This window comes from Sus scrofa, chromosome 9, assembly GCF_054392235.1.
Source record: "Sus scrofa isolate SSC_HxYL_T2T_F1_AM1 chromosome 9, Sscrofa_HxYL_maternal_Yorkshire_Landrace_v2.0, whole genome shotgun sequence".
In the NCBI taxonomy this organism is placed as follows: Eukaryota; Metazoa; Chordata; class Mammalia; order Artiodactyla; family Suidae; genus Sus; species Sus scrofa.
In genome coordinates this window covers 28413790-28436230 of record NC_139391.1, presented here as the reverse complement: position 1 = coordinate 28436230, position 22441 = coordinate 28413790, and the positions used below count along the sequence as shown (strand labels likewise).

At 42.1% G+C, this 22441-nt stretch overlaps 2 protein-coding genes across 28 annotated transcripts in view; both read left to right on the top strand.

The window, feature by feature from the left end:
- CCDC82 (coiled-coil domain containing 82) overlaps positions 1-8075 on the top strand; it is a 30618-nt gene extending 22543 nt beyond the window's left edge. For 12 of the 23 annotated variants that reach the window (XR_014815049.1, XR_014815047.1, XR_014815048.1 and 9 more), the window contains 2 exons: positions 3347-3532; positions 7139-8075. Coding sequence is in view for 17 of the 23 variants with exons in the window: in XM_021062695.2 (XP_020918354.1) it covers positions 3347-3532; positions 7139-7204 (252 nt within the window). In the remaining 6 variants the exon portion in view is untranslated. Of the gene's footprint in view, positions 1-3346; positions 3533-3908 lie in introns of all 23 variants that reach the window. The other 11 variants (XR_014815050.1, XM_084975782.1, XM_021062697.2 and 8 more) reach the window with 4 other exon arrangements.
- A 4223-nt stretch (positions 8076-12298) lies between these two features.
- MAML2 (mastermind like transcriptional coactivator 2) overlaps positions 12299-22441 on the top strand; it is a 374722-nt gene continuing 364579 nt past the window's right edge. For 2 of the 5 annotated variants that reach the window (XM_021102335.2, XM_021102334.2), the window contains exon 1: positions 12299-14117. In XM_021102335.2, the coding sequence (XP_020957994.2) occupies positions 13605-14117 (513 nt within the window). In that variant the 5' untranslated portion in view covers positions 12299-13604. Of the gene's footprint in view, positions 14118-16021; positions 16431-22441 lie in introns of those variants that run through there. The other 3 variants (XM_084975737.1, XM_084975738.1, XM_084975740.1) reach the window with 3 other exon arrangements.

Here is a 22441-nt window from a genome sequence, read left to right as displayed (position 1 = left end):
GGAATTCCCAATATAAACAAGTCCAAAGAATATGGGTTCATCATAAAAAATATGTAAACACACATATACAGTTCTCATAAGAAAAATCAGTTAATTTAAAGACGACTGGGATTTCTTTTGGGTGGGGGGAGGCCCTGCATCCATGGCACGAGGAAACTTCTTCTCATCCTTCCTCTTTCCTTGAGACCTTTTTTCTTTCTTCTCCGTACTTTAATTTCCTTAAGGAGATGGCTGCACCTCACTAGATAAATGGAGGCCTAGAGAAATACCTCAAAAAGCTACCTACAGTGAGCTGGATATTAAAAATGTGCATAATGCACGTTTCATTATCTTTCCTTGCCTTAGTTTGTTAAGCAGTGTTGATTTGCATTTCTACATGCTGTATCTAATAAATGACAAATTAGATTTTTGCTGTTTCTTCTTCTTTAGGAAAATTTGGTGGCAGTTTTCAGCTTTGTTTCCAGTTGTATCTTTGGATATGTAGGGTTCCTTAGTTCACTCTGGTAACTGAGATGACTCAATTACCTTCAGATTTATCAGTTCATAGAACTATGCTAACCCCGCACAGTGGATTAGTAATTATTTATATGTCACTTTACTGCTTTGAGATAATAATTGCGGAACTTGTCATTTCTCTCTCTTGGGCAATTTTTAAATTCCATCTTGTTAGAATAGTGTCCTAAATGTTTAGAAATGCAGTTAGTTAATTAAAAGTACTCGCCAAAGAAGTTCCTGTCGTGGCTCAGTGGCTAATGAATCCGACTAGGAACCGTGAGGTTGCGGGTTTGATCCCTGGCCTTGCTCAGTGGGTTAAGGATCCAGCGTTGCCGTGAGCTGTGGCGTAGGTCGCAGACGCGGCTCAGATCTGATGTTGCTGTGGCTGTGGTGTAGGCCCTCAGCTGAAGTTCTGATTAGACCCCTAGCCTGGGAACCTCCATATGCCATGGGTGCAGCCCTAGAAAAGGCAAAAACACACACACACACACACACACAAAGTACTTGCTGAATAGATTTCTGGACACTTAAGGACACTACTAAAAGCATGGATTAATTTTACTTATTTGTAGTACCTCAGATAAATAGAATCCTATAGTATAAGATGTGTTATACTGTATACATTATTTCATAAGGTATAGTGGACTGTAATCATCCACTAAAACGGGTGGGGTGAAAAGAGAGGTCCATTTGCAGTTTATATAGCTACTCTATACATTTACTGTTTACATTTATTGTTTTCTATGAAGCCTTACTAACCAATGGTTTAACCTCTTTCAGATAAAATGTAATCACATTTGGGGGGAAAAATAATGTGAGAATACTCTAAAGGTAATTTTGAGTCTGTTGACCTGCGTAAGTGTAAGATAGATGACAAGAGGGTAGGAAATAGAAATGGAAAGAAATTATAACTATTTTCAATGAATATTTTTGTTTCATACAAGTAAAACGTTGAATTGGAGATTTTAAAACACTTCTCCCTACCTCTTGTCTTAAACATTCTATACAGATAAATTCCTCTAGTTTTGTGGAAATATGCGATACGGTGTGGTAGAAATTAAAAAATCAAATTATTCTCTTACCATATTTAATTCAGAACAGCCATAGGAGACTTCTCCCAAGTAATCTACTTTAATGGCAGAAACGGAGAGACTACCCCATTTGTCAATTTCCTCTTGTTATTCCACGAGAATAAGATTGATTATATTATAAAGCCTGGAGCCCTTTCTGATGCTTTTTCTACAATGGGTGAAATAATGTAGGTAGTACAGTTGTATTTAATTTGGTCAGTGCAGTGTGTAACAAAATATACATTCAAAACATTCTGAAAGAGGGTGGATGGTTGACTTCACAAGAAGAGTATTTTAACCACAGAATTCTACCAACGCATGTAAACATAGAAATCAAAATTTTTATGGTTTATTGCTCATAATAGAGTATTAATGTATTATAATCACATCAGATTCATTCATTAAGGAAGCAAATATGAATAACACAAAAGTTTTTTTTCCCAAAAAATATTTTGGGAAAAAGTATTTAGTTAAAAAGCTGTCAATTTTTAGTATTATTATGAAAGTTCATTTCAGTTTACATGTTGCTTATAAACTAGAAACATACCTTAATCCAGGCACTTTTACCTCAGTAACTGTGTGCATATGATAGTTTGCATTCTCTTCCTGCTATCAGGTGTGTTCTTTTGCCTTTCATTTTTCTTCTCCTTCCCAAATTTGGCCCTTTTCTTTTTTTAAGGACTTAGTTCAAGCATCACCTAGTGGAGGACCCTTCTCTTCTCTGGATTGGGTGAATTGTTCCCCCTCTGTACCTTGATCACATCTTATGCATAGCATTTGGCACATTGTTGGGGTTTTTTTTGTTTTGTTTATTTTTACTTTTTGTCTTTTTGCCTTTTCTAGGGCCGCTCCTGTGGCATATGAAGGTTCCCAGGCTAGGGGTCTAATTGGAGCTGTAGCCACTGCGCTACACCATAGCAACGCGAGATCTGAGCCTCGTCTTCGACCTACATCACAGCTCACGGCAATGTGGCATATTGTTTTGTAATCATTTGTTTTCAACCTAATATAGGTGATACATATTTCACTTATGTAACTCCAATGCTTGGCTCAATACTTGAAACATAGAAGGTGCTCAGTTTTTGCTACCTGGGTTATAAACAAGAGAGGGTAAAGGAATCATTGTATTAAAATGTTTTTTTATTTTTTAAATATTTTGTCTTTTTAGGGCCACACCCTCAGCATATGGAAGTTCCCAAGCTAGGTGTCAAATCCGGGATGCAGCTGCCGGCCTAAGCCATAGCCACAGTGACTCGGGATCTGAGTGGCGTCTTTGACCTACACTGCAGCTCACAGCACTGCTGGATCCTTAACCCACTGAGTGAGGCCAGGGATCAAACCCATGTTCTCATGGATATTAGTCGTGTTCATTACTGTTGAGCTACAACAGGAGCTAAATTTTTTTTTTAATAATGCATTTATTGGCGTTCCCGTCGTGGCTCAGCAGAAATGAATCTGACTAGCATCGATGAGGACGCAGGTTCAATCCCTGGCCTTGCTCAGTGGGTTAAGGATCTGACATTGCCGTGAGCTGTGGTGTAGGTTGCAGGTGCAGCTCGGATCTGGCATTGCCGTGGCTGTGGTGTAGGCCAGCAGCTACAGCTCCGATTCAATCCCTAACCTGGGAACTTCCATATGCTAAGGGTTTGGCCCTAAAAAAAAAAAAAAAAAATGCATTTATTAGATTCTACTTTTGATGAAAATCTTAAAACCAGAAAAGCTGTACATTCATCACTACATATTTACTTCATATATCAGGTGGTGTTTATTTCTCGATTTAGGTGTTTACTGTTGGCAGAATTTGTGCTAATCGTACCAGAATTTATCATACACTGAAACATTTTAAATTCAAGCTGTACCAGGAATGTTGCTCCATTGCAAAGACAGAAGAAGTGGAGGATGAACAGGTTAAAGAAACAGTGGAGAGAATTTTCAATCAATCAAAAGAAAGAGGCTGGATTGAAGAGGTAAGGTAACTATGGAAGAGCCATTTTATTCAGTAGATTCTGGAGCCTAATTTTGATCAGCAAAAGGATACACATGATTAGAAGACAGTGAAATGTAGATGAGAACCTCTCCTTCTCTCCCTGTCTTTGTATTTTCTCTTCTTCCCCCCATTCCTTTCATGCTTATCATTGTCCCACTCTGAATAGGTGCCCTGATGTTCTAAGCATTCACTCAGCTCATCAAGAAATTTTAATCAGCAATAATACTGCCCTTTAATGAAGGACCTCTGTCCTTTCACCTTTATATATGTGGTTTTCCTTACATATATATTAAGTCCCCTTATTTACTTTGACAAAGTATAGGACTCACCTCTGCTTGTCTGCTTCCTATCTTCAGACCAGTTCTTGTGACCTGAGAGTGAAGAAGCACCTGGTGCCAATCTGAGGAAAGGATCTCGGCTGCCAGTTCTAATGCCACCCACATCCTCTTCTTGAGGACATGGGACTGAGCAGTGAGCACTGTAACTGAAGATCAAGGGGAATGCAGAGGTTTCAGGCCACGGCACTGATTTTGATTCCCCCATATCCTATTAATCACTAAATTTGATATCAGGGATAGAGTGGGGGTTTTGAAGAGTGCACTGGATTCCTGAAGATCTGCTGGCAGCTCATAAGCTCTGGTCTGCTCACAGAGCTTTTAGAATCGTTATGGTACATGGAAAGAATGCTAATATGATTGCCATCTTCTAAAACAAGTCTAGTTCCATGAATGTACAAGAGAGAACAGATAGTAGATTTTCAGGAAACTCAGATCAACAGTATATTTAATCTTAAAGGAAAAAAAGAGACCTATTGCCTGGGTTATTTATATTATAAGGAAATTTATAAAAGAGGAAAATTTAAAAAAAAGAAGAGAATTTAGAGAATAGATTTATGAGCAAAGGGAAAGAAAACCAGAACAACAAAACAGGAACTTCTAAGGACATGTTCCACAGAGGTCTCCTGGGCTGGAGGATGACATCAAGATGGGTTTCCCTTTTGACAGTTATCCTCCCACCACAAACCACCACCCAGTGATCTCCGCCCCCCCCGCCCCCCGCACCCAATCTGGGCCCTTAAGTCGCCTTGCTCTCATTTTACTCTCTTCAGTTTTTTCCCTTTTACTTTGCTTCTACTTCTCTCACTCCAGATTCTTTCTTTCCTCCCTATCCTTCTCTGTGCTTTTTCATTTGCCTTGGGGAAGAGCCATCACTTACCCAGTAAGTCGCGTCTTCATTTTCCTCGATGACATGAAATTCTTAAGTGCTTTTATTGATGCATTGAAATGTTGCCAACTCTCTAGTGGAGTTGGAAGACCTACTGGGATATCACATTTTTAAAAAAGTAGTAGGTATAGCAAAATCACTGTGTGTATTATATATATATATTTAATATATATATATATAATATATGGGGAATAACATTAAACTTCTTGCAAAAAAAAATTAAAAGCATCTCCAAATCATGTACCTTAGAGAAAGCTTAATGAGGTCAGGGTTTGTAACAACAGAAGTGACCTTAAGAAATCCAAGAATAACACTTAGCAGTAGGCATTGAAGGTATTTCAAGATGGTGCCTGTTTAAAGCAATATGCACATTTTTTTTTCCAATAAAATACCGAAGAGCTTCATTTTCTTTTTGAGATCTCTCCTACCTTTGAAATATTTGTCTGTAGACTTTCTCGAAAGATTTCCTAGAAATTAAAGAAGTTTATTAGTCAATATGAATCTGTATCGCAGCTTTGTGCACTGCAATTAAATTTCCAAATTTATCAAGTGCCCTGATATTTCTCAGCATCAGTCTGCCTCCCCTCTCAGTGTGTGTGTATCTTTGAGTGATGGCACTGCTTATGTTCTTGAGATGCATGCCTTCTTCTCAGCCACAGTTGCTCTCACCCTTTAGGTTGCCTGGGCTCAGTGCTACTTGAGTGGCCATAGCCATGGCTCTTCCTGCTCTTAGGCCCCAGTTATTATGTGAACCCTTTCCTTCACCTTACACAAACTATTTGTTCCTGTCTTTCCTCTCCCAGCTTGTGTTTCACACCTTGCTTTTACCCTTACTTGCCTCTTCTTCCTCCAAACATCTTTCTTCCATTATCTCAGGATATCTCAGCATTTCTTCCCAAAGATCTGCCAACTAGGTTGACTTAATTCTTATTCTTTCTCCTAACAGTTGAACTAGGAGATCTGTTTTTAACCTAGTGCTATTAAAAAGGAGAAATTCAAGTGTAAGAAAAGAAACAATGATAAAAATTTATAATAAAACCAAAACATATAATAAATATAATAGTAATATAGACCTTGTTCTAAATGAGAGCTAAAGAACATGGCATCATATGCCACTGGCAAGTTCTAACAAATGTTTTTTCTTTAAGAAGACACTGCATATGATGATGGGGTCCCCAGGGCAGTTGAAGACAGGATTGTTGGGATGAGGTGGTGAATACATGAACACCAGGAAGTGAAGAAAGTATGTCCATAGACGTATCAACTGTCAGTCCCCGTCACTACCAACACTGGAGTTTTCAGGATCCTCTCTCACCTTCCTGGAAGTAGAACCAGAGCTCATAAGTAGAGTTAAGAAACCATTAGGTCAGTTTATCTCCTTAGCTGAGGGAAGTGCTGTGAACTCCATCAACCTTGAAATCTCCAAATCGTCCTGACTCCTCCCTTCTCTTGTTCCTACCCTAGTCTTTGCTGCCCATCCTCATTGTTGTCACTCAAATGTCGGCCCTCATTACTTAAGTTATTACAGCAGACTCATACCTAGTTGCCAAGCCATCCTAAAATGATTGTTTCTCTTATTTGTTTTCTAAAATACACCTCAGACCATGTGCATCTCCTGCCCTGACACCTTTGGCAGCTTTCCATCACCTGTCACATTATTGCTAAACTCTATAACCTAGCATTTCATACTTTTATTCTCTGACCACAACCTCTTTGGTTCAGTCTTATCTCTTTCAATTCCCCTAGAAAACCTCAGATTGTAGTGTAATCCTGTACTTCCTTGTCTTGTCGCTGTTGCATGGACTTTTGTCTCAGAGAAAACTCTCCACCAGACCTCTCTACCAATCATTTTCCCAAGGACAGCTTAAATGCCACTCTTTCTCAGTCACCTCAGCTAACCATTACCTCTCTCTGAACCCTCATAACAGGGTCTATACTACTTTATGGCGCTTGTTATTGGCTGTCATTGGTGTACTACTGCTGAACTCTGTTCTCCTTAGGGGCAGGGAGAGCAATTTTTTATACAACGGTCATGAGCAGAGTATTTGATAAATGTTGTATGTTCAACAAAGTGTTGTCGAGGAAGTTATTGAGGTTGTTACACCTCTTCTATGAATATGATAATAGAAAAATAATTATAAGGAAGTTATGAAATTAATAATGATGTTCATTTTGATCTTTCCAATGCTTCATATGAATTTGAAATGCTTATTTGAAATTGAGTCCTTGTTTTTAATAAAAAGATTTTTTTCATGATTACTATGAGATAAACTTGTTCCTGTTTGTGTCCATAAATTGAAAAGGCCTAGTTTAATCATCAATCCTTTGAGTAAAATAACTAGCTTTTTTATTGTGTACACAGAAATATGGTCAACTTCAAGAATATCTCAATTGTGCGGATTACTTCCAAGATGAGAAGTTTGACTGAATTGTAACACATTTCCTTCAGAGAAGATTTTGTAAATTCCTATAAATGTGAAGATCATGAGTCTTGTTTCTCTGTATCATGTGACATATTTATGTATATTATGTATATCTTCATGACAAAATATCTTGTGTACAACATATTTTCATCTTAATTTCCAGGAAAAGCACGCTAATAAAACTTTTATCTGCTGTACATAGAAAACATATGCTCAATAATTTTTAAGTAAGCATATTTTAAAGTTACATAACCATGCCTTTATAACACGTGACTATCAAGGAGCTGTTCATGTCCTGTCAGTTTAGTAGAAAAGCACTGTATTTAAAAAATGTATTTAGAGTAACATCTATGTGTAATTATTGATGAATCCCTGCCCTGGTCTGTTTATTATCTATTTGCAGTATTAAATGATCTTCATTAATATATTTTTTATTGCCACTGTTATCTACATCAGTGGACTGTAGAAGAAGAATCAGTGTTTCATTTAGCTCAATTCTCTTGTCTCATAATCAGACTGAGTCTACCTATCCTAAGCAGAAATCTGCTTTTTTTTTTAAACTCTTCCAAAGTTTCCTTTACAAATAGATTTTAGGCCTCCATAATCTTTCACAATTCACGTTCAGGAATAATTTCGTATATGTATTCTTCATGCTTCATAATGTTCTTTCTCTTTCTATCCCATTCTATCTACATGTTTATGGTTAAGATGTATTTCATTTATTTTTATCCATAACTTTTCCCATATAATTATTTATGTTAGAAGATCTCAGACAAATTCAACCAAAAATAGTTTAAAACCATATTTTGGCATCTGCATTGCTTTGCACATCTAAAATTTCCCATAATAAAATAAAATGGATTCAGAATGAACAAATGGACCCTGTCTATTCTCTATGTTTAATTCTTTTTTTTTTTTTTTTTTTTTGCCTTTTTAGGGCTGCACCTGTGGCATATGGAAGTTCCCAGGCTAGGGGTTGATTTGTAGCCTCAGCTGTCAGCCTAGACCACAGCCACAGCAAGTGGGATCTGAAATGCATCTGCAACCTACACCACAACTCATGGAAACACTGGGTGCTTAACCCACACTGAGCAAGGCCAGGGATTGAACCCGTGTCCTCATGGGAACTCTATGTTTAATTCTTAAAAGTGGCGTTCTAGTAGGAGCTATTTTCCTGTGGAATTTTAGATACTTGTTTCTTGCTTCAGGTTGGTTGAACATGGCTTCATCTATTATGTGATTAATGGCATGCATGGACTTCAGTATAAAGTGCGTATATTAAAAACTACATTTTATTAAGTCTTTACATAGAGATTACTCAATAGTTTCTGCAATGAATTTTCCAAAATTATCCCTTTTATGGTTGTAAACAAAACAGGTAGAAAAATACAAAGCCATGAGAATGTTGATACTGATATCTCATGTGAGGAGTGCATAACTTATTTATTTATTTTTTATTATTATTATTATTTTTTTTTTGCTTTTTAGGGCCACACCCACTGCATATGGAAGTTCCCAAGCTAGGAGTCGAATCGGAGCTATAGCTGCCGGCCTACACCACAGCCACAGCAACTCAGGATCCAAGCTGCGTCTTACACCACAGCTCATGGAAATGGCGGATCCTTAACCCACTGAGGGAGGCCAGGGATTGAACCTGCTTCCTCATGGATACTAGTAGGGTTTGTTAACCGATGAACCGCGAAGGGAACTCCATATACCTTTTTTAAAAGTGTGGAATAGGAAGTTCCTTATGGCACAGCAGGTTAAGGATCCGGCATTGCCGAAGCTGTGGTGCGGGTTTGATCCCTGGCCCGGGAACTTCCATATGCCACAGACAGCCAACAAAAAAGTGTGGAATAGAAATTTCAGTCACATATATCTATTCTTATTTCCCTTGCATATGGAAATAAACCTTAACTATATGAAGCCATGGTTGAGAGTTGAAGAGGAAGTGACAGTGTCCAAAAAGAAGCAGGGCAGAGTTTAGAGGAAAAGTGATAGGTAGAAAGGTAAGAGAGTATGAATGATTTGTGTAAAAAGATGGCCAAGGAAAAGGAAAGAATGATCGTTAAAGTATCTTGGATGACCCTGGAAGTATCCCTTCTTCTCATATGTGCACTACAGACAAACTTGAGACAGCTGAAGAGTGAGAGTTCCAACTGGAAATTTTAAAAAATTTATCTATTCTTTTTAATCACATGCAGTTAATTCATAAAAATTAAGGCTCTAATGATTTTAGGGACTTGCGATGGCAGCTGACCGAGTTCCTAGGTCAGGCCTCTTGTTGGTTTGAAGCATTTTTCCTGTTAGAACAGCATTCTGACTGTTGATCAGGAAACACTAGTAGGTAGTTTTGCTCATGTCTGAGGTCACAGCAACCTAGCAAGCTTCTTCAGTGGATGTTTGGAGAGTACAAGAGGCTTTTGTGTACATGATAACACCAAAAGAATGGCAAAGAGACAGGCTATCAGGAAGTGAGAATTTGCATGGATCACAGGGCCAGAGGCACATAGTGTAGAAGAAAATAGAAATGTTGAAAAATTGGAATTAACTTTTGCGGGTATTATGATATACTGTATTATTTTATCATCATCATCAAGAGCATTGATTTTACATAACAAGAGTAGTTTGTAATTTATAAATCTGACATGTCGATAAACTTTTTAGATCTGAGCATTTATTACTGTAGTGTTAAATGCTTTGTGTCAGGTAACCATGGATGGCAGAGATGATGAGGAAGACAAATAGACAAATAAAAAGGAATGCTTGAAAAAATTCATAGGGCTATACAGAAGCATTAGGGTTATAAGAGGGAACAGTTCCATAAAAAAGAGAAAGACAAGGAAAAAAGTAATGTTTATTTTATTGGCAGCTGGATGTAATTGACTATTTTCTCACTTGTCTGCTCCCATATTCAGATGAGTAGTTCTATTCACTACTCATTTCTTGGAGGTATTATAGGACTTAGACTCCAGCATGTTGATTGAAGTGTAATTACAGCCCTTGAGCTATTTTGGGGATAGTCTGGTTTCCCTGTAACTCTTTTCACACTTGATACTGAGGCAGCAAGCCCAGTGGTTAAGAGAGCATAGGTTTGAAATCAGTCTTGAGTTCAAGTCCTAATCTGTTACTTCCTAGTTAGTTTAATGTAAATAGTTTTGATTTTGATGAGCCTCAGTTTCTTCATTTCTGGGTGGAGTTAGTAATACCTCTCCCTCAGGATTTGGGTAGATTAAGGGAGAAATCAGGGAAGTACTGTGCCTGAAACTGAGTGTAAATAAATAGTAACTGATGTGAATGGAAATGAGGATGTGGATGATGACGTCAGCTTGAAATCAAATGGCCATAAGTTTAAATGTGTATAAAAGACATTGTAGAGGAGTGTCCTACACCATTAGAATATAGAATGAAAATTTATCAAATTCTTGCTTGACCAAGTTCTTAAGGTATGTCCCTATCTAGCATAGAAATCAAAGTTTATATAAGAGTTGCAGATTTGACTAAGGACTCTGTTATTAATCAAAACCCATGCTATTGCAGGACTGTACAGTGAATGGTAAGTTTTAGATTTAATTTTTTCTCTTTTGTCAAGTATTACTGCTGGATATAAAGTGTCAGGAGTGGTAGAAAGAAAGTAATGTCTAATGGATGCACCTTTAAAAAAATGTAATATGATCGAAACTCATTCACTTTTTAATGAGGGAATTCTTTTTAATAGAGGGAATTCTCTATTCAAATTTGCATACCCAACAACAATATATTTCTGCCTTTCTTCTTGAGTGGTGAGGAACTTAGCCTTGGAAGAGACAGATAAAATATGTTCCAATGAAAAGTAGCAAAGTTATATGCCATCAGAATGCACTTGTTCCTGGTTCCAAACTAACATTCCAGGATTTGTGAAAATGAAATGGACCAATGTAGGCCAGCCTAAAGAGAACTAAACTATAGATAAATCCAGTCTTAAAATGTTTGCTTTGATTTTGCCCATTCATTTCTCTTCAACTCAGTTTGAAGTAGGACCGTGTTATTGAAATGGCAGAGTTGGTTTAGATTAAAAAAGCCCCATTGCTTGAGACCTCAAATTGAAATGACTTCCAAGTTAGGATACATAGAACATTTATGGTCCTGATTATAATAACAGTGTGCTCATCTTAATTTATTCTCCGTAACTGACAACAAACAGAATTCAGTATACTTTTGGAGACCTTAAAGGTAGGATTGTCTGAAGAGGGGACAACATTCAGTGTCTGAGATTTGGTTTGTGTTATTAAACTTCTTGAAACTACTGCTAACGGAATGATTTTCCTCATTATAGATGTAAATCGGACAGCTGTGGAGACCTCAGATCTTGCATTTTTGGTTCGTCGTAGGCAAACTTGTATTTTCAAGGAAATCTTTTTTTTTCCCCTTCTAGAACTGGTATTGGTAATTTCACCATGGTAGAGTATTTTATTTTTATTGCTACTGATTCGCTCGTAATCCCCCTATTGACTTATCAGAGACGCACACCACAGGCGGGCAGGTAGACTGACACTCTCCTGCCCTTTAGGAGCTGAGGGTGCGAGTTCCTCTCCCCTCCCCCACCCTCCCCCCCTCCCCGACCCGCGCGCACACACCCTGTGTCTCCCTGACACGAATGAGCGTTTCCTCCGTGCTCACCCAACTCTCGCTAAGGTGCTCAGGGGTGTCATCGACAACATATTGAAAAATGAAAATGACATCCTCGGGGGCAAGGGCGGGGAGAACGGAGGTCTGCATGGGAAAATACATTCCCTGGGCGGGAATTTCTTCAACGTTTCGAGCTCGTGAAGTCGTCGGGTAGAGGCTGGGGAATTTCCCCAGCCTTCCCCCCTCCCCCACCCCCGAGCCCAGTCGGAGGCCGAGCTGCGCGCGCCGCGGAGATGCGCAGGCTTTGGGATTCACCTCTTCAGCCGCTGGGAGGCCCTCTGCGTTCCCCTTTCCCCGGCGCCGGCCGCCTGGCTCGCCCGTGCAGTGGCACCCGCCTTCCACCAGGGAGCCTCGGGCCAGCTCTCCCCCCGCCCTCCGCCCCCCCACCCCCCTCTGCAGCTCGCTGGCTCTCTCTTTCTCCCTCTGTCTCACTCTCTTTCTCTCCCTCTCCTATCGGAGCACAATGAAAGCCTGTGTATCGCCGTGACTCCGGGCAGCGGAGCCAGTGTCAGCCAAGCGGCGAACAACAGACGGGAAAGAGAAAGGAAAAGACCAGCTACTTTCTTTTCCATCTCTAAAGCGGAGCAATCCAAGAGGTAGAACCACATTGCTTATTGAGAGTCCAGACCCTCAGATCCACTGGCCGGGGATGGAATGTACAAAAGTGGACAGAAAAGTGGCTGGACATGACTCGGTGCAATTTGCTGGAAGTTTGTAAGTTTGACCATCGTTTGTAAATTACTCTCGGAAGAGTTTGTCTCTCTTGATACTGTATTAGAATCGAGCCGGGGGTGAGGAATAGAAACGTAAGCGGGAAAGGAAAAAAAAAATGTGTTGAAGGATTCTCTTCTCAGTGGCTAGTGACTTCAGACTGCTTTCATTTAAGGCTGGGAAACCTTAGAGGGAATGAGGATTTTTACCGGTGATTGGATTAGCTGAAGAAAAAAGCATGGTCCAAAAGTCCAATTACTGACATTAACAATTGAAAAGCCGTCTCCCTCTTTGGGGAGAAGACAACATCCTACAGTACCCCCCCCCCCCAAGAGGAGAAAACACCGGAGCGAAGGGAAAGGGAGGAAAAATTAAAAGCCAAAAGACAGTCTCTCTTGATTTTTGTACGTTTTGAGCATTGACTTCAAAAAGCGTCTGAAACAGCACTTTAAAAAAAAAAAAAAAAACCTGAGGAAAAGTAAATGCTGTGGGTTACATAGACCATGGTAGAAATGTGTTTCTCTGCAGAAACAACCCCATAAAGAATCTTCGGAAACAACTAGGTGAGGGGGGGGCCAGCTCTCTATTAACACCTCTCTCATTTCCCTTTGCTGTCTGTTTCTGTCTCTCGCTTGACCATCCCTGAATTCTTGCTCTACCCTCGCCCCCCCCATCTTGTGTTTACAAAGTACCTAGTGGCTCTTGTCAGCTTGGTGGGGGGAAAGCCCCCACTAACTCTGGCCAACTTCTCCAGAGCTGTCAAGTGCAATTAGAGTAAGTTGATCAGGGTTTGTTTCCCACTTAGCCTCTGCCATTGGTTTCCATTCTTTCTCCTCACCCTCTTTTTACTAACTCCCCTCCCCCATACCTTCTCCACGTCCCCCCTCCAAACCTCTGAAGACCTCTATTCATGTGGCCCTGAACACTGAGCGCGCACATTGTCAAAAGCAGATTTGCCTGCAATAACCAGCCATTGCCTCCTTCCCCCTCACCATCCCAGAGGCAGCAATCATTGTGTCCAGTAAGATGGGGGACACAGCGCCCCCGCAGGCCCCCACAGGAGGGTTAGGGGGGGCCCCTGGGGCGGGGCTCCTTGGAGGGGGCTCGGTCACCCCTAGGGTGCACAGTGCCATAGTGGAGCGCCTTCGGGCTCGGATCGCCGTCTGCCGCCAGCACCACCTGAGCTGTGAAGGACGCTACGAGCGGGGTAGAGCTGAGAGCTCAGACCGGGAAAGAGAGAGCACCTTGCAGCTCCTGAGCCTTGTCCAGCACGGCCAGGGGGCGAGGAAGGCTGGCAAACACACCAAGGCCACTACCACTGCCGCCACCACTACAGCCCCTCCACCGCCACCTGCTGCCCCTCCTACAGCCTCCCAAGCGGCAGCGACAGCGGCCCCACCGCCGCCGCCAGACTATCACCATCACCACCAGCAGCACCTGCTGAACAGTAGCAATAATGGTGGCGGTGGTGGGATCGACGGGGAGCAGCAGCCATCAGCTTCCACCCCTGGGGACCAGAGGAACTCGGCCCTGATTGCGGTAAGGCACCTGGTTTTCTCCTGATTCTGGCTGTGGTCGTGTAGCCTTGGGTGAAGATGGAGCTGGCCCTGGCCTGAGGTAGCATGGATGGCAGTGCAGAGGGCCAAGATGTCACCTGACTACCTCAGAGGCCGTTGGGTGTCTGGTTTGTGTGGTGTTGTTCCTCTTACTTGTCAAGTTCAGCTGGTGCTCATTCATGGGTTTTCCTCCGCTTGTAGAGCATCCTTAAGTGGTAAGAAACTTGGGTTTTCCTGAAGCTCTCTGGGATCCACAGCTTGTAGAAGAGTTGACTACAAGCGGCAAGATTGGAGCCGCTGAGAAAGGAAGGCCTTGTCCCAAGGAGCCCAAGCAGCCATCCTTAGCCTGAAAGCATTGAGCAGTCCAGCTGCCCTTATCTAAGACTTTTCTTTCTTGTCCCACTTTCCCCCTCTCTCTCTGAAGTGGCCCGTTCTCTTTGGGTTAAGAGAACAGACGTTGTCACCGCTCACAGAGCAAGTTCCCAGAGTGTCCTCTCACTCAAAAACAAAAATTTGGGGAGCTCCCTGGTGGCTCAGTGGGTTAAGGATCCAGCACTGTCACTGCTGTGGCACGGGTTCAATCCCTGGTCCAGGAACTTCTGCATGCCATGGAGGCAGCCAAAAAATAAACGAACCAGAATTTGGGGAAATATCCCAAAGACTGATGAGGGAACGTTCTTAAGAGGCCTCCTCCCTGGTTTCCTGTCTACTCCCCCACTGTCCTCATCTAGCTTCTTTCCACAGGCGCTCCAATCAGGTGGTGCTGATTCCCGCCTTCATTAAAGTGGGCAGGCGCAGAGGGGCTATTTCCATGCCATCATCCTAGAAAGTACCTTGTCTTCAGCCACTCCTGGTGACAGGACCTCAAACCTGAAAGTTGTGATTAGGTTTCTGGCTGGAAGTTCTTCCTCAGACACACAGACACACCCTGTCCCAGAGGGAGTAGCCCTTGAATCATTGGTTCTTGGTGCCAGTCCTGGTCAGGTGACTGCTTGCTGTGTGCCAGCTTTCCCCCCAAAGCTGCTGAGCCCATGGAAGGTGGAGCCCTGCAGCCCTGCAAGCTTCTTCCATTTCTGAGTTCTGCAGGCCTTCGGAAGTCCTGTGTCCCCTCACAGCACAGCTTCAGTTTGCCCAAGGCAGCTCTAATGAAAGTCAGCAACAGGAAATGGCCATGCAAGCCTAAACGTCCTCAAAAAGCCCAAAGGAAAGGAAGGCATTGGGTCAAATTCCTCCTCCGAGGGAGCTGGAGAAAAAGCTCTGGGAAGAGGACACCCTCCAGCCAGGCCCCTAGGATGCTTCTTTGTGGCTCCTCCTTTCCCTGGCCTGGGTCTGTGGTGGTGAAGGGGCCAGAAACTCTAGGGGCTAGATTGGTGCTCTTCTCTTCCACCACACACACATGATGCTTGGGGTACCTAGAACTGCAACTTCCTGGCAGCAGCTCCAAGTGAAAAATAACTGCTAACAGTTAAATAACTGCTAACAGTTAAACTGCGCAGTGTTTGCTCTTTCATCCTTGGATACAATTAGCCCGTGGGGTTATTTTAGTGCTTCAAGGCCTAATTTCCTTCCCCTGCCCTACCACCTGCTCTATCCCCACCTCTCCCTGGACTTCCCTGGGACAGCAATGGGAGTTTGTTTTGTGAAAGAGAGATGCTGAGGTGAGGAGGGAGTGGGGGGTAAAGAATCGGTCGAATGGAGAGAAGAATGAGGTTTGTATGTGTGTGTGTCACTGGCATCTGCAGCCAAAAGCATCTAAATGCCTTGATTGTCCCCAGTAAATTTATAATCTGTCTGCAAGTCTCCCAATAATACGGCTTTGTGTGCCTCGCAGTCTCCTGGTAAGTGTTTCTGGGGGTGATACAGGGAACCAGGCGCCCAGCCCTTCTCAGTGGAGAAGACAGATCTGTGTCCAGGGTGCCAAGCCTGGCTGTGGCCTTCACACTCCTGCCTCTGCAAGGAAGGTGGCGTCTGCTTCTGGCCTTGTTCTTTTGGTTTTTGCTTTTCTCCCACTTGGAAGTAACACGAGGCTGCCTCTTTTCCTTGGAGGTTTTGGGATGCGAAATGAAACCAACTTCAGTGGTTATTGTAACTTTACGATGGCAATAGCCACGCCGGGAGGAAGTGAGAGCACAGTCCCTGGCCTTTCCTGACCGGAGGCTTACTTCTGCAGAAGCCAGAGGTGGCTGCCCTGTCACTCCTGTTCTAACAGGGAATCCGTTTTCTCTCTCCTAACTCCCAACCATCTCCTGAAACATCCCCTCGGAGGCGCTCCCTCCTGGAACGCGGCAGGGGGCAGGTGAGGAGGAACGGGGCAGTGCCAGTTCGGAGTAACAAGTCCAGTTTATTTCGAATGGTGGCTTTTCCTTGCAAATGTGTGCCATTGCAAGGGTTGATCCACCCCCGCCCCCTTCTGGTTATTGGAAATTCCCTTTTCCATTTTAGCTTCTCAGTCCAGCGCTTTGTTGCTCAGCGAGGTACTCAGAGATGGTGCTGTGAGTACTGTATTAACCTGATAACATTGTGTCCAGAGGGAGGCCTGGGCGTTTGCGCGACTGATTCACTAAGCCCTCTCACTTTGCTTGGGCTCCTCTTATGTGCAGAAACACCATCCATTTAAAGCGGCCTTTGAGCAGAATGGGTGTCAGAATTCTTTCTTAATACTGCGTCCATCACCAGATTTATCTTTGGGTGGGTTTGTGGAAGGTATCCCCTTCATACTTAATTTGTATGCTGTAAGTGGTCATAAATGTCCGTTCGAGAAAGGCAGGGAATATTGATCATCTAAAATCGAATTTGCACTGTGCCCTCAGATGAAAGCTCTGTGTCCTGCATACCTGCTAGTACAATGCCTTACATCAGTAATGTGTGAATGAGTGTGGAAGGAGAACTGTTCTGTGGGATAGCTTTGACTTTGAGGGGTGTGATACTGCAAGAAAGCTAATAATGTCTGAGCTTTTCAATAGCCTAAGCTTCAAGAACAATACAAGAATAACCTCCAAGCCAGTTCTAATTCTGTCCACATTGAGAGCCTAAGTCTGCAGCCCTTACTCAGCCAGTTTCTTCATTTAGCTCAAGTACAAGTTCGGGGAAGCCCCATTACTGCAGAGACGGCAGGAACGGGGCTTTTCACAGGGCCTGGATTGTAAAGCTTTAAGCAAATCTGCATTTCTAACCACTTGGAGCAGGCTTTAGGCACTAAATCATTTTCTGGTGAAGTATGTTTGAATCTTTGAATGAACTGTGAAACTGAATAATTGCTGGTCCATGGAACAGAAGGGTTTAGAGCTTCCGTGGTGCATTATTAATCTTTCCCTTTTGCCTGAGACAAGCTCTTTTTCTGTTGCTTAGACTGTGTTGCTAGGATGGATAGATAAGTGGTTCCAAGTCATCTTTGGCTTCAGAGATTATCTTTTCTCTAATGTAGTGTGGAGGAAAGAAAACAGATCAGACAAGGAGTCTGCACTCTCAGTTCTGTGCCTGCTTGATCCCTAACCAGCTGGGTGACCTAGGACAAGTTACTTAGCAGTCATCTGTAAAGCAGAACAATAATGCGGCCTGAGCTTGTTGAGAAAGCAAATAAATGTGTGTTTCTGAATAGGCTTTGGAAAAAAAAAAAATTAAGCACTGCAGAAATGCACGGCATTATTAGTAGTATTACTAATAATAAACTACTAAACAACGAATCCTACTACCAGTTTGTCCAGAGATTAAAAGTATACTTAAGCTTTCAGTTGTCTGTTTTAAATGGTGAAATAGCTTTTATGGTAAGTAGAGGGATTGGTAATTTCAAATTCAATGCTGTCAAGATAAGGCTGAGATATCAGTGTACTTAGGTGTTTCTGAAGGTCCCAGGAATCCGAGTTAAAATGTGCAACGTTGTGAAAGCGTTTAGGGTGTTTTACAGGCCCCTGCCTGGACCTGAGCAGCTTTGGAGAGGTGTGTCTGCTGGAGTGTGTCAGGAATATTAGAAAAGTAGTTTGCACAAATGGCATGGGAAAGTTAAATATTTTGTCAACAATAGTCTAAAATGTTAATTGTTAGCTTAAGAAAGTCAAACAAGTTAAATCATTGCCAGAGTTCCCTGGTTATTTTTAACTGATAATAATCAAGTTTCCAATTGACAATTCAAAATTTGAGGGCTGAACGGGGGGTGTGGTGGGGGTGGCTGAGAACAGAAACAATTCATTGGTCAGATCTGAGTGTCTGAAGCTGTCTGTGTGATAAATATCCTCCCTGAGATAGTGATAGGAGTGTTTACATTATTTATATATGCAGCCATCATTTTCTTAAGAACTGACCTATTTTTGTTCTGTTTTCCAGAACAAAGTAATAAAGGGAGAGTTCTTATCTACACAGGACCATTCTACTGCTTCTTTCCAGTAAATATAATTATAAGATCTCACAAAGGCAAAAGAGTTCAAGTGGAGAGAGAAGTTGGTACAATCCTTTATCAAAAATGGACAGAAAGCTTGTTTTGACGGCAAAGCAATGTTATTACGTCATCTAAGATGTCTTGCTTGTTTGGGGCAAATGCTTGTTTATAGATGGTGTCTGCTTTCTTTGAAATAATATCATTGCTAGGTGGTGTTTATCAAATTTTTCTAAATCTTAAAGTTTTTAATACCCTGTGGCTCCCTTGTGCCGGTAAACCTTTTGTTAAGTACCAAGACAAACATGGGTTTTCAAATGTTCTTAGACGTAACAATTAAATGGGACTGAAGGAGTAGCCCTGATTACCTGTTTTTGTTGTGTGTGTTTGTTTTTAGCACTGCTATTTAATTTCAAAAAGCCTAGAAGGAAATTTGAAAAAAAAAAACAAAACAAACAAACAAAAAAACCCCTATGCAAGTCTGCTATGCATGGCAGCTAAACCATTCTGAGTGGATTCTACTGCTTCCTTGAGCTTTATTAATTCAGGCTCTTTTATATGGTTGTAGGCAGGATCATGTTTAATGAAAATAATTCTGAATCCTTTTTTCTGCATTTTCATGATAACTTTCCCACACTTTTAACAGGTTCTGTGGGAAAATAGAGATAAACACAGCTAGAGACATAGCCCTTTCTTATCGTCTAGTTGGCAAGTCGAGACCACGTTGATATAGTAACAGCAAGAGTGCTAACGAGGTAGACTGGACCAAAACTGATAGAGAAAATCAGAGGGAGAGAGGAATAAATATTTATTGAGCCTGAGAATGTCAAGACAAGTTTATTATTTATTTTAGGTAATGCTTAGAGGGAGGAGAAAAAAAGATGAGTAAGCAACATTTGGCTATTTTCCAAATAAGGAAACTGAGGTTTAGCGATTTAGTAAATGGAAGAATTTCATGCGTAGACTTCCCAGTTTGACCCGTGTTTGACCCCTACTTCACACCTACTAGCTGTATGAGCTTGGGGAACTAATCGTTTTCTTTGGAGGCATCAGTGTCTTCATCTGTAAAATAAAGTTAATATTCTTTAACCAAACAGTCAGCCGCGGGGCTGACACCTAGTAGGTGCTCAAAACTTGAGTGCTGTTAATAGTTGGTAAGAAAGAGTCAAACCCAGGCCAGGCAGTGCTTTCTGGAGAATGTAGGTCACCTGCAGGCCTGAAGGAGGGGAGAGAATGTGGAAATCGGACTGGGGTAGCTGAGTCCAGGTGTCGGTGAACCTTGGGTTTTGGGGGACGGAGCCTGGCTGACACTGTGCTTGGGTGTGAGCAATGAGGGGCCCAGGTGAGGTTGATCGACTTCCTGGAGGGTCTGGAGCTTTGACAGGACTATATCTGAAGCCCTGGGAAATGGTAGAGCAGAGAAGGCTCAGAGGAGTCAGCGTCTATGAAGCAATAATAATCCTTCATATACTTGAAGACAAGTATTACATTTCCCTCCAGCAGCCTCTTCTCATTGCGCACTGCCTAAGTGTTCTGTATTACCTATCCTCAAGTCCCTTGAGCTGCTTAATGCCTCGCTATTTACACACTTCTCCCATTCACTGTGAGTTATATACAGCATGACATGGCCTTTGGCATCGAAAGGAGATGGTTTTAAAAGCACGCTAGCTCAACACAGAAGAGAAACTAAAAGAAGCAGAACTGACTACATACCTCTCCTCTCGGCTGGCTGGGCCTTCCAGTGCAAATCAGAATTGCCCCGTGGGTAAAAGGGTATTCTCTCGATGTGTAAATTGATCTTCCCAACAAATGAGTTTGCTTGTTTACTACCTCGGAAAGGGTCTTTTCATGAAAAACAAAAAATGGTGAGCAGAAATTTATGAGAAGCTGTGATTCCAGATGGTCTTTGAGATTTATTGACTTTCTCCTTGGCTCTTTAATTGCAGGTGTATTACAGATCTTTTACTTGCCCCAAGGTCAGTCAGATACCAGTTTCCCTGACTTGGTCCATGTTCACAGGGCGCAGGAAAAGCTCCCCATGGAGTAAATGGCTGAGGGGAAAGGCCAACAACTCCTTCCCTCCCTGATTCCAGGCAGGATGCTGGGATACTGACTGTGGCTAGTGGACTCTTCACCTATGGCTGCCAGCTCCAACCCTTTGCTACATATATCTAAGGGACAGGTATGAAAGCATTAGAGCTGTTCTGTTTCTCTGGAGAGAGTTTACGTATTCTCCATCAGGCTTAAGGAAGGCTAGAGAGTCGTCGGGCCCTGCCACAACCAATTGCCAAAGGAATGGCTATGAAATGGGCAAATAATAGTATTTTACATGCACTGCGCTCTCCTTGAGTCTTCACGGTTTTAGCAAAGGTTCTGAAATTTCTTTTTTGTCTTTTGTCTTTTTAGGGCTGCACCTGTGGCATATGGAGTTTCCCAGGATAGGGGTCCAATCGGAGCTGTAGCCGCAGGCCTACACCACAGCCACAGCAACTCAGGATCTGAGCCACATCTGCGACCTACACCACAGCTCACGGCAACGCCGGATCCTTAACCCACTGAGCAAGGCCAGGGATCGAACCTGAAACCTCATGGATGCTAGTCGGGTTTGTTAACCGCTGAGCCACGATGGAAACTCCAGGTTCTGAAATTTCATATCAAGATTGTGGACATGGGTGCTTTTTAGAGTTTGGGAAAATTATCCCTTAATTCAATAAACAAAATCATTGTGCAGCTATTCTATGCCATGAGAATGAATGTATCCATGACAAGCCATTTGACATAGCCTTTTCCCTTCTTAGAATTTACAGTCTGAGAGGGGTGGGGGTGCAGTTGGAAAGAGAGGTGTGAAAGTTTGCCTAAGAGGCAAGGCAGTGTCCCACTTAAGAGCCTATGTGAGATTCCTCAGTTTCAAATCACAGCTCTACCACTTACTACTGTATCTTCTTGGTTAAGTTAATTAAACTCTTCAACCTCAGTTTCCTTACCTGAAAAATGGAATGATAGTGATACAACTGAATGCCTCGGGTTGTTGAGTAAATGAGGTAACTTCCTGGCACCTAGCAGAGGCTCAGTAAATTCTAGCTGTCATTATTAGTGTGAGAAGTGACATACCCAAGTCAGAGTCATGGTTTTTCCAGCTCAAGATTCTGTCTCCGGAGGGTGTCAGGCATATTTTGTGGAAGAGCCTTAGCTTTTCTCTTTAAATATTTATTTAAAATGGTTAGTGACGTATACTATATTTTCCAGTTTCCCTAAATAGTTTGTTTTGGAGATGCCATTTGGAATAGATTTAGATTTCTCTGCAGCAGAGTAAATAGTATCCTTCTTCACAACAAGATCAATTAATAGCTGCTCCCTTCCTGGGATTCTAGGAATCTTAATCTAGAATGTTTCTAGGGTGAGTGTTTATTTGACTCCTTACTTCTAGTATAGAGGCTGGGTTTCCATTTAGTCGCCTGGGGAGTGTGAGGTGTGGGCTGTATGGGAAAATGAGAAATTTAGACTTCAGGAGAAATTTCAGTAGACATACTTATATTGAGAATTTGGAATAATTAGAACTGAATAGCCCAAATTTACCAATTCAACTGAACTGTAAACTCAGACTGATAAATGATTCTTAAGTGAATCTGGTCCCAGAGTCACCAAGAGTTAGCCTTTCCCTGCTGAGGAGACTGAAAGGTATGCTTTTGAAAGCCAGGTCCCTAGCTGGAGTTGCCCGGGAGTCCCTTCACTTGCTGCAGGTGACACGAATTTGCCCTCTTCCCAACCCTGACCCAGAGCATGTTGAAAATTTTAAGCCTTGATGTGGTTCTTAGCTTGGAGTCTCTTTTTTGCTCAGTACCTCCTCAAGTCAGACTTTCCATAAGAAACATGAAAGCAAGTTTCTGTGATAATAATTCTTCCTCAAAAGCACCATGTTTCTACTAAGAAGTGACGGA